At 37.1% G+C, this 16,311-nt stretch overlaps 1 protein-coding gene across 1 annotated transcript; it reads right to left on the bottom strand.

Annotated features, from left to right (window-relative positions):
• Nucleotides 1-1,851: 1,851 nt before the first annotated feature.
• LOC132995654 (nuclear GTPase SLIP-GC-like) lies at nt 1,852-15,240 on the bottom strand. The gene is made up of 24 exons (XM_061065735.1): nt 15,074-15,240; nt 14,180-14,261; nt 13,871-13,983; nt 13,767-13,790; nt 13,575-13,604; nt 13,321-13,351; nt 13,096-13,179; nt 12,384-12,477; nt 10,887-11,103; nt 10,510-10,734; nt 9,898-10,104; nt 9,567-9,742; nt 9,214-9,307; nt 9,042-9,129; nt 8,815-8,936; nt 7,527-7,700; nt 7,270-7,427; nt 6,530-6,647; nt 6,147-6,255; nt 5,918-6,051; nt 5,367-5,448; nt 2,265-2,346; nt 2,134-2,164; nt 1,852-2,012 (listed from the first exon to the last, which is right to left on the bottom strand). The coding sequence occupies exons 2-24, from the start codon at nt 14,244-14,246 to the stop codon at nt 1,986-1,988; spliced, it is 2,487 nt and encodes an 828-aa protein (XP_060921718.1). The 5' UTR covers nt 14,247-14,261; nt 15,074-15,240; the 3' UTR covers nt 1,852-1,985.
• Nucleotides 15,241-16,311: the final 1,071 nt, after the last annotated feature.

Below are 16,311 nucleotides of genomic sequence, written 5' to 3'. Positions count from 1 at the left end.
ACTAATAATCCAATTAAATGCTCCACCAGCTATTTCCTGACTGCGCGCCAAAACTCTTTGAAAACGTGGCGTAAAAGCAGGGAGGATACGGACGTCCTTGGATGCAGCAAGGCCAGGACATGAGAGACGGACGTGTCCTCGGATTTAGGAAGTCAGGCACATGAAACGAGGACCAATGGGAGACCACAGCTTGTATAGTGCGGGACTCCCTGCTGTCATCCCCCGATCTGCGCCAATAAGGGAATTTTGTCCAGGTTCCCCCATTGCATCACACCTAGGTGTGAGGTGCTCCAGGGAAATGCTGGGAATCTGTTTTTTTGCAGGGCCTTTGTTCATTATCCTTCCAAAGTACTAAGATCAGGCTCCTGTATGGGGCTACAGGCCTGAGTCTGTCCAGCACATGGCTGGTCCCATCAATTGTATAGAACAAAGAATGTCATCATAAGATAAAGCAAAGGGTAATAGCCACTCTGACTTGCATAGAAAATGATTCATCAATCAATGGAAAAAATTGTAATACTTCACATTTGTGTGTGAGTACTAATATATTCCTTGTTCTAGGTATCAACAGCAGTTTACTAACTATAGTACACACCCAAAAGTCAAACTCATGCTATAAGAGTAAGGCATATAATGTGAGCCACCTTCTACACGCAGGGTGTTTTACTGCTGTAGGTTTGTGTGTGAGCTGACTTTAACCTTTGTTTCACTGATTCAATTCATAGGGGACACCACGTTGAACTGCATATGAGTGAAATGTTTGTCACAAAGAACATAATTAAAAGAGAAAGTTTTGAGATCTGCAGGCGTAGGAAACAGCCGGGCTATGACAAACACAGCGCTACCCCACCCCTTACCCCCTGGGACCGATGGCACAACCAACAGACAAAAGTCAGCGAACACGCACACATCAATTGTTCACGTGCTGTGTCATGACAAAATCCTGACATGACAAAAAGACTGTGGCATCAAAGAAATTTAAAAACAATGTTTTGTGCCAAACAAACAGTGATAACAACAGACAAACACAGCTATAGCCTCAGGGTTTACTTTACCAATACTGTCTGTCAATCAAAAGAAAATTATCCATAAAAGGATAGCTGTTACATTTAGCGCCCCCTACAGGCCTGGATTGCTTCTGCTGTGATGACTAGATATGCAGCAGATTTTCCGTTTTGTTTTGTTTTCTGGGTTTGTGTTGTTAAGTTGGGTTTTTAATGGAAATCATTTGGGCAGCTGCAGCACTTTTTTTTTTTTTTTCAATAAGGCAACAACATTTATTTGTATATAAGTTTTATTGCATGATGTGCCATAATGCATTTATAATCAGTGAAAATAAAAAAACTAAATCATTGTACAGAAAAGCCAGAAAAGTTGGTCTGTTAATAAAATTCTTCTATTTCCTTTACCACACTTCTAAAACTTTATTTTGCAGCAAACATCTGCTTTGTCTTTATTCATTAGAAACCATCAAGGTCAGCCCTTACAAAGCCGAAAATCTAAGTCAAATCAAACTAACACCTAATTCTCTGATTAATGTTCAAGATTTAATAAGACACTGTTATAATCAGTAAAACTGCAGTGTGTAAATCAACGCATCCACTTCTTAACTCATAAAATAAAATCACCCACAAGAAACGAAGAATAGGAAGTAAAGAAGTTGGTGTCTGACTGTAATAATAGTAGAAACTGTTTACATGAAAATCACAACATCCCTAGTAAGAATACCCCCCCCCCCCCCCCCCCCACCACCACTGATCACAATTTCAGGCCTGAGGTCCACAAGTAATTCCAAGGAAAACTGTCCTATCACAAATATAACATCTGTATGTATGAAACTCACATCAAACAAACTCATCAAACATGTCAACACACGACTCAAAGAGAGCAGAAATAACAACCTGAAGAAAAGGTTGAGACCAAATCCAGAAGCCTCATTTGACTTTTCAATGTTCCCTGTGGGATCCTCAGTGGTTAAACAGGCCTCAGCTGTTTCTCTGCATCAGGTAAACCTGAAATATCCACAAGACAGTTAAACACAAAGGTTGTGATATTCTACTGATAACTTTCATATTACCATTTCATTGTCTACCAGAATGTTAACTTTTAATCATCACTTTTACTTAAACTTACCTGTGCAGATGACGGGCCGGGTTGATCAGCACTAGTGTGAATAGAAGCATTGTTAGCAACTGTTATAAAAATAAGTGAAGCGATTTCTTACAGTTTAAAATCATTATCTACTTTAAAAACAAAGTTTTTACCTAACTGTTGATGTTCCTTCATCTTGATTTTTCTTCAGTTCTTGATAGTATTTTGTCACCGTCTCAAGCTCCTCTTTGACATCTAAGAAACAAAATGTTAAACTTTAAGCACTGAAAAAATGTCTTTCCACCTTAGTGCACTTTGGTGTGCAGCACAGCCAAGGAGACAAGTCACTTCCTCTGTTAAAGCAACAATATGTAGGAATTCGGAATGTCCACGACTACGGATTTATATAGTCGAACCGGATTCTGATCAGATTTGTCGAATGATCATCGAATGTCTTTTTGCGTTTATTTTCTGTATTCTCATTTGCAACACAAGATAAACTACGACATTAAACTATTTGTCTTCCAGACATGACAATTTCTTCTGTGATATGACTTGATCGATTATTTTTCTTATTCAGTCTTAAATATGGTAACTCTCTATAATGATATTACACACGCCCATTTACAATATGGAAAGCACACACAAACTGACAGACCATCCCCGGGCCGTCAGTGCGTGTGCCTGTTGTTTGCAAACTGTTTGCATGTGGAATATGTGTATTCAACTGTTACCAAGATGTCTATGGGTCGTGTCTAAATTATTATGCTAATTGAGATGCAAACTTATAAAGCCAACTTGAATCCGTCCTCTTCCTCTTAGCCTCAGCCATTGTATCAGACTGTACAGAGACTGTACATATTTCACTGTAACTTTTACCTTTTGATTTTAAACCTGCATTAATATATTGCTGCGCTATTTTTGATTATTATTTTATTTGAATTAATTTTAATGAATTAATATAACAACTTCTAGGCATTTTAATTTGCAATTGGTGAGAGTTGGGTTGTGTAAGGTGCCCCTGAGGGGGATATCTGAAAGTCTAAGCCAGCCTGTGAGCTGTGACTCAGCACAGACGGTGCAAACTATGAGCCTAAATCCTCGGGAAGATGTTCTGGGGGGGATTGTTAAACAGAGTCTATTTCGATTATGTGAGACCAGCAGGTGAATCTGTGTTCAGCAGGACTGTAAGACTCTGTGTCAAAGAGCCTCGGATTCTTTATGCGCCAAATGCCGATTACTCATAGTAATAGTTCAATATTAATGACTGACTGAACAAAATTCTTGAAAATGAATTGGTGTAATGTTTAGCCGTAAAGAATGTGGGTGGATTTCACCACCACAGCACCCCTAGATGGGGTTTCCTGGGCACCTTAGGGCTGTGCCTGATGGAGCAAACTGTGAGCCTATATCAATCTTGATTAGGCAAGACAGGCAGGTGAGTCTGTGTCCATCGGGAAGATAAGACTATAGGGACTTCAGAGCGATATAATATTGAAAGGCGCACAGAACAGATAACATCACCATTACATTACTTATATATTTTGAATCTAATGTAATGTTTTCTACTTTATGTCATATTTTTGTATTTCATTTGTATTTAACATTTTGATTGTTAATGGTTTGTTTAATGATTTTTGAGTTGAGCTTGTATAGTGCTTTTCTAGTCTTCTAACTAGTGCTTCTACACCGCATGTCACACCTACAGATTCACGCACTGATGGCAGAGGCTGCTATGTAAAGTGACCATCAGAAGTAACTCATTCCATTCACACACATGCATAAGCCACCGCAGAAGCAGTGAGAGCAACTTGGGGTTAAGTGTTTTGCCCAAGGACACATCTGACATGTAGCTGCAGGAGCTGGGGATCGAACCATCAACCTTTTGGTTGAGTTGACCATCTCTACCAACTGAGCTACACTGTCTTGGGTGTGAAGAACTTTGAGTTGCCTTTTTGCTGGAATGTGCTATATAAATAAACTTGACTTGACTTTGAAACTACTGTTTAAAGGTGGAAAAGTTACATCTTGTTGCTATAACTATATAAGAGCACACTTTCAACCACATCATTTTCCTGTTACTTCCTCTTACCAGTTATCATCAGCAGGCCTGCAACTGACGACTATTTTGATCTTCGACCAGTCATCGATTATTAAAACAATTACTCGATTAACTGGATAATGCGCAAATACTTAATGACTTATTTATCTATCGGCATTTAAATTTAAACATTCCTCTTTCAAACTATGCCCTTAGAAACTGTTCATTCAGTCATATTTTTGTCTTGTCTTTACATGTTAATGCAAGACATTATTACTGTAATAACACTGTCAGTGTTTGCTATAGAATTAAAAAGAGATGAGGGGGAGAGAAAAGATGAAGCATTCTAAGGTAAATGTTTTAATGGGAGGGACTGGAAATGTAAAAAAGAGAAAAATAACTGCATGGCTTAAACTTTGGATTGTGAAGATGAATGTCAAAGATGATTTTTAAAAGACAAGACGTCCAGGATGACTTCTTTTCAAATAATCACAGATTACCGTCATGCTCTCAGGACAAGCAAGGTCCACTTTATGAATACGGCAGACGATCCTTTTATCATACAGGAGTAAATTATTTGGCTAGTAGAGCGAGCAAGGAGAGGGACTGACAGTCACCGAGTGTGTGTGAGAGAGTTACAGTATGTTGTTATCATGACCTGAGCAGCTGAGAAAGAGCAATCGGTCTCTAACTGAGACAAGGCCGAGATATTTAGGGATCGAGACAGAGACAGAGTCAAGACCAAGACTAAGACAGGGCCAGACGGAGACAAGACTGAGACCATAAATATCAATGAAAAATCGGCATATTGTGTGCAGCAGGCATGTCACTCACTTAGATCGTGACACCAGGAAGGTTAACGGGGATAACAATCAAATTAGGAATCAAAAAAGTAATTAGATTTTTTAGAAAGGAGCATCTTTTAATCACAGTAAGGACTTGGAAAAATAGCCCGTCAGAGGTGGATCTTGATTAGTCTTTATTTAAAATCTGGATTCCGCCCAGTTCAAGACCGAGTAAAAATGCTTTCAATTCCGAGACATTTAAAACGTGGTCTTGAGACCGGCCTTGAGACCAAGACTGATTTCAAGTGCTACAACAATACCCCACAACTCCAAACCGTGAAAACTGATGGGCAGCAAGAGACAGCACATCACTGGGGTTGTCAAGTGGGAGAATCCCTTCACTGGTGTTTTGTCTGAAAACAAACTTTACTTGTAAACCTTCACTTTACCTGGAACTGATTGATCATCTGTCTTGAGAGATAGCTCTATTGATCTCAGCATAGTTTCCCTCAGTGTCTTCTGGATGGCATCCTAAATAAGATATAAAATATTTAACACAAATAACCAGCAAGAGAAGAAAGAGAAGGAAAGTGGAAGTTGTTGTAGGATAGAGGAAAGTAGATAAAATCGTAGATATATGGATACAAGTTTTAGAAAAGCGTTGCACTGATGATCTGTACTGAAAAAAAAAGAGTTACGTCCTGCCACTAGTCGACATGACTACAGTCACACACAACTTCTGCCGGACTCTTTCATGACGTTTCGTGAAGATTTTAAACTCTAAATATCAAACATGTTTGAAATTAATCGGGGCGTCCCCGAGGATCGCCGGGTAGATCTACACTCACTGTAAAATAATCTGAGCAGAGAATCGGTTCCGAGCAGCCTTGAGTTGGGAGCGACCCTGCGATTGTCAGGAAGGAAGAATCAGATCTCAAATCGGCCCGATTATCCTACAGTGTGAGCCAGGCTTTATGGTGAACTATGAAATATGACATACCATTAGTTTTTGCAGATTTGAAATCATCGCATCTCTAGCCTCCTCGAACATGCCGACCTTCTTGGCACAAACATGCTGCTTAATGATGTCCCTCATGGCATTTAGGGAGCCTTGGCCTGTACATTGTTGTGTATCTACAGTGAAACAGAAAATGGTTATAAATGCACATTATTTTCATTGTTTTTTTCATTTAGTGTCAGGTTTCATATGCCAAGATCTTCTTTCTTACCTTCATAGCACTTCTGCATGTTTTCCTCGATTGAAGTCGTCAGGCTGCTGTAGATTTCTTTCTTTCGCTCCCGGATTGTTTTGTGGACTTTTGTCTTAATTTTTTCTTCCTTTAAAATAAAATAAAAACTACATGTAAAGTATATCTGTAATGCTAACATGTACCTCATTGATGGTGTTCTTAAGAAGAAATTAATATAAATGTTAATAAGTTAAAAACTTGTATATTTTATTTGCCTTCACTCTTAAATGCTTAATCTTCATTCAATATGTCAATATAGAGGTTGGTTGATTTGATCACACAATTTTTTGTGTTTCCTTTAACTTTGACAAACAGCTTAAAACAAAACTGTTGGATAAGATGGTACCATCACCATCTCTTACCTCTGTCCTGAGAAATTCCAGTTGCAGCTGCACACCTTTGTACTTTTCAACCACAGTCCCTGTGACGAGTGAAAAGGAACTGATGGCCCCGTTGAATGGTTCACATTTTGATTCATTTCTGAAACATGTTAACAAGTAAATCTTTTATTGATCAAACATTGACAAAGTTAAATTGAAGAATTTGATTAATATATTTATTTTATTAAATTAATTAAAAGCTTTATATGCAATTTTTTGATCCAGCAGATGTCGCCCTTGAGCACCAGCATGAAACCAAAACAACTCGCGGTGCATTGTTGTGTTAGCATGCTAATGCTAGCGATCTTTATTATGCTCGTATCTTCACACTGCATGTAAATTTACCCGAAATGAGGGTGATCTAGAAACACAGTTAAGCAGTGAGTACAGTATGTTATTCTTCTTTTCTCTAGTCCCTCAATTAAACAACTTTTATACATGAGGGGAGGAGTCAGCCGCCGTCCCGGCGATGTAAACAAACTGAAGATAGGACTCAGAAAACATCACAGACAGTGGGACTCGGGTGTTGCACCCATTGTAGACAGTCATTACTCACAGAGTTATTTTCAGAGGATATACTTGATTTCTATTATATTTAAGTGTGAAAAATCACATTTAAAGCCTTTAAATAATTTTAAATAACCATTGCACACATCTTTATATTATTATTATAATCGCCATTTGAAGAGGCATTATCTTTTCCTCATTTAGTACGTTCTTACGGGAAAGTCTTTCTAAATTCCACATCAATGCTCTCCATCAGCTTTGAAGCTAATTTCTCATTGAGGTTTTGTTGTTTCCCTTTTCTTGGTTTGTAGACGCCATTGTTTGTGACTATGCACTTCAATCTCTTGTGAAAAGCACTTCCTGTTACTCTTCTCTGAAAACAAAAATAAACATTTCCATAAATGATTAACTTTTGAATATCAAGTGAAAAATCGATGGTTTGGATAAAGGAATAAAATATTCTAATACATACGGGATATAAGAAGGAATTCAAGACACTCTCCCTTGAACTATTGGATTTTTCAACACCCTCCATGAGGCTCTTGTTAAAAGCCCTATAGGACTCTTCCATGGCCTCTGAGACTTTACTTAATTCACATACCAAGTTGTCTTCAAGGTCTGTGCACAGGTATTCTTTTACGCCAGCCTGTAATCAAAGAGAAAAATGTAGTGTTAAAACAATGAAACTATACTTCAGCCTCATTGGGCTTTTTTCAAGTCAGTTTTTGTTTCTATTTTATTTTCTTCACAAAATACCTATTTGTATTTTAATTTAACGGAATGCTTGTTAGGCATAACGTTATGTGTCAATGTATAATAAAAAATAAAAATGTGATAGTCTTTTGGAGAAAGCCAACACATTTTTTTTACCACACACCTACACTTTGCTGTTATTAGAAACAGTGAATAAGGCAGTGTTAAACCCAATTATACAAGATTATGTTGTTGTTACAGTTTTTATTGGATCATCTGGAAAAATGATTAATCATCTTGAGATAACCACTCAGGTTACTCCTGCAGGGAGAGCATCAAGGAAGAATGATTGAATCTCTACCAATATGTCCCGGAGACTTATGCGGACATCTGTCAATAAGCCACATGGGAAGTAGCGTCCAGATGTGACCCCATCTGAATTGACATTCATTTGGTAATGACTTGTCTAATTACAGCCTATATTATCGTATAAAGCTTCCATAGACTGTTCATCAAATGTGGCGCCTGCAGTCTAAGTTGTAAGGATAAAATAAAATGTGTAATAGGATGGATCAGACAAATGGAATTGTAATTCATTTCAAATAAGATGGTTTAAAAACTGTTTCTTGAAGTATAAAAGTAATTATTTTTTTTATGATAGATTGCTATTTTGTGCTTAAGTATGGTAGCCCATGTATATGAAATTAATTACAAGATTGTATGCAGTTTCTTACAGTGGCGTAGTGTAAGAATAAAGTATATAATTAGGGTACAACTATAAACTTATACAAGGTAGGTTTTTTACGGCGTTGTGTATTAGTCAATAAATTGCCAACAATTTAAGTTTCTTTTGAGTTTGCATTACGCAAAGACTATTTCACTACTTTGATGAATTTAAAAAAAATTAATGACCTGATTGCAAAGGTGCAAACATTGCTTCTATGTCTGTCACTACTTCAAATATTTCTCTAAATGGAAGTGTTTCTATGGATTACTATTTTTGTTGAGATTCTGATTACTAAACTAAAACTAAATCTAAATGCAGTTAAAGTGTTATTTGATCTTACCACGTCTCCACAGCCGGCACCTTGAATAAGAGAAAGAATCCCATACGCTCCTGACACATACTTCAGTGTCTCTGAGTGAAAGTCATTCAGTTCTTGCAGAAATTCCTGAAGTTTGGGGACTTCTATAAAAAACATACAATATAAGCTTACATAATTACATCCAGAGAAACTTCTCACATGTAACAGATTTTCTTTTATTCACAAAGTTATGCATGGACTTCACCTACCAGTGTCATCTGGTCCTAGTCTTTTTTCCTTAAGGAACTCTTTGGAGCTCACTGTGAACACTTTGAAACAGTCATCACTGAAATGTGTCTGCAAAAATAATGAATACATTTAGGGTGGTATTGCATTGAAAAGACATCTTCATTTTAGATTTCCTGAAATTTCACAACTCACCTGAACCCCCTTTAGTTTCCTGAATTCTCTCCTCACTTCCTCCTTGGCTCGCATGTTCCTCTTAAATATGGCAGCACGAACACCAGCTACTGAACTGTAACAAGAGATCAGTATTAAGCTGAACCTCATACATTATCTGAAGCCCTGAAAATTCAATCTCCAATATGACGTGGTTTTCTTTCCTCTCAGGATAAAAGTTTAAAAAAATTACGTAAATATGAACAAAGTATATATATTCATATGAGTATACTTGTAAACAACAAATAAGTCACAGTAGACCCTGTCACTCATCAACACCTATCTTTTTTCTAAATTTAAATCTAAATTTATTGTATAAAATTTTTTTTACTTACGAATCATCAGAATCTTCGATAACATCAGACTTGGTGCAGATGAAGTGAATGTGCTGACATTGGCCACCATTTCCAATAAGGCTGCTGGCACTTTTCAGAATCTCCCATGGTTCTTTCTCTGATGCTGCTCTGTTAATGTCCGTCACGATCCACACAGTGGAACAGCTTTGAACCACCTACAAGGATGAAATCCAAGTTAATTGTGAATATCAGTCAATGATAATAATTTGGAAATGCATTTCAATTACCGTAAGTCAATATCAGTGCTTTATAATAAAATAATGATAAACTTAAGACAAGATTAACAAAGTGATGCATTTAAATGATTTACCCCTTTCCACATTTTATCTCTTCCTTTGTTGCGGTCCCCATTTCCAGGTAGATCCACAAGTGTGACATTCTGAAGAAGGTCACTATTTGGCACCCTGACAGTCACACACTTCACCAGGGGCCAAAACCATTTCTTTATTTCTTTAGCATCTCCGTCCTCTGAGCCGCTTCTTGTGTATTTCACAAGTTTTGCAGACAGCTCTTTGGCCTGAAACATGAAAAACAAGATTAAAGATTTATTTAAATGCACCACTGATTATGACAAGCAGATACACAGACGATCTACAACTAATAGGTCAAGGACAAAACTTTCCAATAAAGGAAACAATTACCAACTTTACCCATGGGGATTAATAAAGTATTTCTGATTTAATATAGAGCTGTAGACATTCAGAATTAGGATAATTCTCCCCTAAAGTCCTTTTACTTATTCATTTAATTTACATCAACATTTTTTTCAACTACCCCAAAATTAAGCAAAACTTGAACAGCAAGGAAGTATGTAAATGACATACATCAATATATGTCTGAGATTGAAATGTTATACATTTCAAAACACACCGTATATACTTGTAGGTATAAGACTGATACTGTAGATTTATTTATTTCTTACCGATTTACAGGTCAAGGTTTTCTTCTTAGAATCGTTAAATTCTGGAATTTCTCTGAAATGTTTGTCGTTCATGAGATGTTCCACAGAAGGGTTTTTTCTCCGTTCTTCTCCATACAGCGCTGACAGCATTTCAACAGCGTCATTGTAATCATCGGCATCTTCCTCTTTGCAGTCGTCATCATTCAGGATGAATGTTAACAAGTACCACAACTCCTGCTTCAATTCCTAAAAAAGAAAATAATTATCCTTTAACTTAGTTTAGGTTAATTGGATTAAATGAAATAAATGGATGAAGCCATGTAATGAGCTTTAGTATTTTTGCAGCTACATCATTACTTTTTAAAGAAGGATAAATATTCATGTTAACATCGTTTTACCTCTTTTGTGATGAATTCAATCTCTGCCTCATAGTTCTGGTTCTGCTTGTTAGCCTCCACCTTAATGATGACTGTTGTACAAGCACTGACACTTCCTGAGGGCAAGAGATCCTTCTCTCCGATGACAGCATTTATTAGAGAGCTTTTTCCAGCCCCTGTTCTTCCAAAGACACCAACCAGCTCCCTTTTTTCTGTCTCCAAATCACAGATTTTTTCCCTGTTTTACAAGAGTTCAAATCCGTTAATTCATATGAAGAGATTACAATAAAGGTGTCAAATATTATATTATCTGCCTTCTCGCTTTCAATTATGCACCATTGGATCATGTTATCAATAGAAAATAATGGAGTACCATATAAATATGAATCCTATTCACACACATTCACAGTAGTTGACGCAGCAGCAGGAGCAACTTGGTTTCTTGCCCAAAGATGCTTCAACATACAACTGCAGGAGCTAGGAATCGAAAACCTGACCATCTGTTTGAGAGATGACCAACGTGAATGGTGGTATTTTATATATTGCTGAAATGTGAACTTCATGCATCTAACTTCGATAGATTTTTACTATCTAAGTTAAACAACTTATTGATATTGTTTATTTCATAAAACTCTTGACAGTTTCATGACTAACTGCTGCATATAAATAGTACCAAACAAAGAGTAAAGAGGTTCAACCCGAACCATTTCCTGGGGGAGGACCCCAAGCTTGTACACTCTCTGACTTCAAACCATAGACTGTAAATATTAATGGACAAAGTCTGAGTGACGTCAGCCATCTGGTTCATCGGCAGCTGCCGCCATGTTGGGCATGCTGTCTCAGCCTAACTTTCAGTCAACCTAAAGACAGGCTTAGAGCCGAAGCTGAGGCGGGTTTTAAGCCTCTTGACCTTTACATCGCGCACACCTGTCAATCATGTCAGCTACACGCCTAGCTTTGGTTAAACACGTATCACTATCAACAGAGCCGTTAAATTAAAATTCACCCCCGTACAGTGTCTGCCAGTGATGACAGTAACTAATCAGACCTATTTTGTTTTGTTACACGGCTTTAAACATGTTTATTTATGCTATTAAAACATATTTTTTGCCAGTCATGTGTATCTGACTTCTGGTGTTCCTGGAGCCAGCCTCAAGCGGACACTCGATTTGTCAGCAAGGAAGGCAATTTAACAAAACTGAAGACAATAGTAATTTTTTTTTTTTCACTTGTGAAAGGCACACGTCTTTGTAGAGTGCCGATATGACAATAGTCTGCACAGTAGAAAATAAATAGTACAATGAATTCCCATGCTACAGGATATACTGTAGCTATAGAAGATGCAATAAATAAAATACAATACCCTTTTCTGGGCTCATGAATGAGTGTGTTCTCTCTTTGTGAAACTTTATCACATGCAATACCATAAAGTACAAAATTAAGAAGCAACTTGAAAGGCCAGTCACAATTCTCTTTGTGACCCATAAGCAAATATGTGATATCATCTTTTTTTCTTACTCTAGGAAAGCATTGAAGTTTGTTTTTTCTCCTTGGAGTACTTTGTTCCGAATACATGCCATCATGTTTCTCACTTCAGACAGCATTAATTTTTCTGTTGGAGAAAAGAAAAGACAAAGAAACAAGTTAATTAGTTAATTAGGTGCCATGTTGAACAAAACAAGAGGAAAAGAAGAATGTGCTAGAAAGCCTTTCTCTTTAATGTGAATTAAGGATAATTCAGAGAGTACCAAAAAAGCAGCAACCACTGGTGTTGGAAAAGGAAGCCAAATCGAAAGTGAAAAAAACAGCAGTAAACATGTTTACTGAATGGTACAAAAAAGAATTAAGCATCCATGGCAAAGCCCCAACAATGTGCCTGACCACACCTTGTTTATAGACTAACATGCCCATGTTAGTCTTGTTATTCAGGTTTGTGCATGTACATTTGTTAGTCAAACAGTGTGAGTGCTGGGCATGAAAATGAGAACTGCAGGATTTGGCAGAAACTACTATAGACACTTGTGCTGCCCTCTGAGCTGCTCAGGCCAAGTGAGAGGCCCGAAGTTTAAGTCCACGTTAGATTTATGAAGTAATGGAAGCATTGATATCGTCTCTATGGCATGTTGCTAAGAGACACCTAAGGTGTAATATGTTGTCATGACACAATACATGTATGCTGGTGAATGCTTTGTTCTGTTGGTTGTAATTGTTCTCAGCGTAACATAAATACCTGAATATGTGGAGTCCCGTCGTCGTTTCTTAGTTGGTGATAGACATCCGCTGGACTCCCCCTGAGGCTCAGACTTTCTTTTTCCTTATTTTTCATTAAAAATCAAAAACAGCTTTTTGCCTCTTACAATATTAAAACATACAAATAGATGATTTGTCAGAACAAGACATTATTACTACAAAAACAGATCAGCATAAATCCTACATAAGATACTTTAGACCTTACCTTTATCTCTTGTGTTACTGTTGGCCAAAACCTAAAGATGAAATATGTATTAGACTCATTGAAACAGATATCAACCAAGCTATGATGAGTGTGACTAAACCTCCAAGTGGAGTCAACCATTGATTCAGTCAATTCTTCAGTCAAATATGATGGTGATTTTTCTCAGGACACATCAGTAATTCTATTGCACATTGATGATTAAAAGAGGTACAAGTATAATAACAGTATCCCTGGAAAATGTATTTTATCCTTACCTGAGCAGAATCAACAGTTTCTTCATGTTCCTGTTGACAAAGCCAAGAAAAGAATCACTCTAAGAACAAAGCCAGCCAACATTTTAGCAGACATTTGAAATAATTTTGGCATGACTGTAATAAATGGAATATACAACACTAAACCAAGACAAACTGCATTGTACTCACAGGAGAAAAACAAAATTGTATTACCTGATTGGTTGCATTTTTCTCCCCCTAATGTAAAGGGAAAAGTTGATAATTCATAAGTGATGAAAATTTTTGAGAGAAATTATTAATGCAATGAAAAGTATTACCTTCAGAGACTTGAGTCTCTTCTTGAATTTTGCCCTTGGTCCAACTTTTGTGATCAAGTTATCGATGTCATTATAATCGAGACAGTAAAAACTTTCCTCATCAATACCTTGATCTGTTATTAGGAAAACAATTCAGAATAATCTTTGTCAAGCAAAACCAAACCATTGTTTAAGATGCTGAAATTATGTCAAGTTGGCATTGTAGAGCCATATTACAGCACCTTTTCTGTTTCTATTAGCATATGATTGAATGTTTCAGTATTGGTGGGAAATTGCCTGTGACAATCAAAAAGAATGGTAATACTTCACCTTGAAATTTTACAATCCAATCACTGAGACGCCATTCAGTTAATTTTGTTTTAACAAAATCATCCATGACTGAAAACAGCAACTGTAAGTTAATCACATAATAATATTTAAATCTATTGTTATAACTTCACATATTGCAGAAGTTTTTATGAATTAAATGTAATTAGACAAAGATAAGGAGTTATGAACAGATAATAGCAGGTGCAAGGAAAGGTCCCCAGCAAGTATTTGGGAAATATCCATCAGGTCATAGGTTCCACCCATAGATTATAACACCATTTTAATGCATCAGACGTTGCCGCTTGCTTCCACCTCAAATAACCATTTTGACTTACTGTCCCTGACTCATTAACAAAATGCACATTTGTATTTGTAGTGCTATCATCTGTAAATCAGTAACTAATGCAGGTATTATGCTGTTTCAACACTTCTTAGATCACAGTCACAACAGCTCTAACAGTAATGTTGGACATGGAATCATGGATTGCACAAGAGCAGGTGGCATGTAATAGCGAAATACAAGTTTAATGTAACTGTTGCCTGCTGAAGGACAAATCATTGTAACAGTGACCCACAAAGGCAGTGTTGAATTTAAATGCCTCTTACAACGAGCTTTATTTTATCTTCTAACAATAAAACATTTAGCAGATTTGATTTCAAAAGCTATAGTTCACATGAATCCATCATCTTGTAGGAATTCTTATTAGAGGGAAACATTTTGTTTGTTTTCATGTTTCCTTTTTGAAGAAACTCTTAAGAGCAGAAAACAATTTGAAACCATCTGATAAAGCACATTACAAGAACGGTCAAATATAATAAGTTCAAACAAACAGAGCTGTTAAAATTAGTTGCATCTTTATTTCTCTCATCTTTATGTAACACTAGTTTACTCACAATTTATTTAGAGTCCATTAACGACGTGAAAGCAAAAATGGGAAAGTATAAAAAGCTCCACAGATGGCGGTATCAATAATGTTATGGTTCACCCTTAGCAGCCCCTCCCTTCCTCATGTTTGTTGCTAGTTTTCCTCTGTCTGTCTCAACCCTCTGTTTCTCCTCCCGTGTGTCAGGTTTGAATGGTTGTGTGTGTGAGTGTTGGTGGGTGTGGTTTTCTCCCCAGGCAGCCCAGGTACAAACAAGCAACCTCATCTTCAACAGTTTATCTACTCCGGTCCTTTCACCACTAACAAATACTCCCATATGATTAAGTAAAAAAATCAAAACAATCTCAAGCAGTCATTAAACCACCACCACCTCAGTCTTGGCAAACACACAAGAGGGTTACATGACCTGATACTTAAATCATGACCAATGTTCTTCTTCCTGTAAATGAAAGCGATGTTTCATTCAAGGTTCTTTAAGTTCACAAGCCCTCTGTGTCTGCAGTTGAAAAAAGTTTTTCTTTAACCATCACTACCAATTTATTTTGCTTTTCTAGCTTGTTGTCAGACTGTGTTCTGCAGCTGTCAGATAAAAGTGATGGACAAATTGCCTAATTCATTAATAAGATAACAGGCATGTGTGAGGGATATACACTGGTAACTCTTACTGGTTGTTTTTGATACTTGTACTGTAAAGCTGGAACTCTGAAGACACAATGGGTCATTTATTTCTTTTAAAGTCACACTTTTTGGGCAGGGAGCTGGTGTAGTATCCCCAGGCAATGACTGAGTTTATGAGTCCCAAAACATAGGCAGTAAGCGTGCGGAGGCTTGCAGTAAACGTACATGCTACATCCTGCAGGAAATGTGCGCTACTGGGGGCAAGGAGCCCAGGAGGAGGGGCCCAGTTTGAATACTGTGTTCACAAGCTGCAACAAGCATTCTACTGACTCCACCTATAAAGAGTTAGGTAATGCTTGTAGATTAAGGAACTAGGTTGGAGCATCCACTTTGTCCATCCTAGAACATAAACTGATGTTAGGTAGAACATACAGAAGCTTTAATAAGGTGGACAACAAAGATTTAAAATATTTACTTGTACAAAAACAGGCAGCAACTGCTTTGCTCATGGTGGATTACTACACATAATATAACAATGTGTACAGTCTAGACCTGCACTTTTGTAAAATGTTGGACAATATTAGTTTTTAACTTAGGTTAAGTAAGTTACTTAATACAACTTGCACTATA

Source organism: Labrus mixtus, chromosome 20, assembly GCF_963584025.1.
Source record: "Labrus mixtus chromosome 20, fLabMix1.1, whole genome shotgun sequence".
Lineage (NCBI taxonomy): Eukaryota > Metazoa > Chordata > Actinopteri > Labriformes > Labridae > Labrus > Labrus mixtus.
Note: the sequence above shows the minus strand (reverse complement) of the source record. Positions and strands in the feature narration are given on the sequence as shown.

What these genes read in the sequence shown, in the direction of transcription:
- LOC132995654 (XM_061065735.1), bottom strand. Translation starts at nt 14,246, where the DNA reads ATGGATGATTTTGTTAAAACAAAATTAACTGAATGGCGTCTCAGTGAT. An exon ending in CATGCAGAAGTGCTATGAAG is followed by an intron (nt 6,052 to 6,146) that starts GTAAGAAAGAAG and finishes GTTTCACTGTAG; the next exon opens with ATACACAACAATGTACAGGC. An exon ending in AGATGATCAATCAGTTCCAG is followed by an intron (nt 2,347 to 5,366) that starts GTAAAGTGAAGG and finishes TTTGTTTCTTAG; the next exon opens with ATGTCAAAGAGGAGCTTGAG.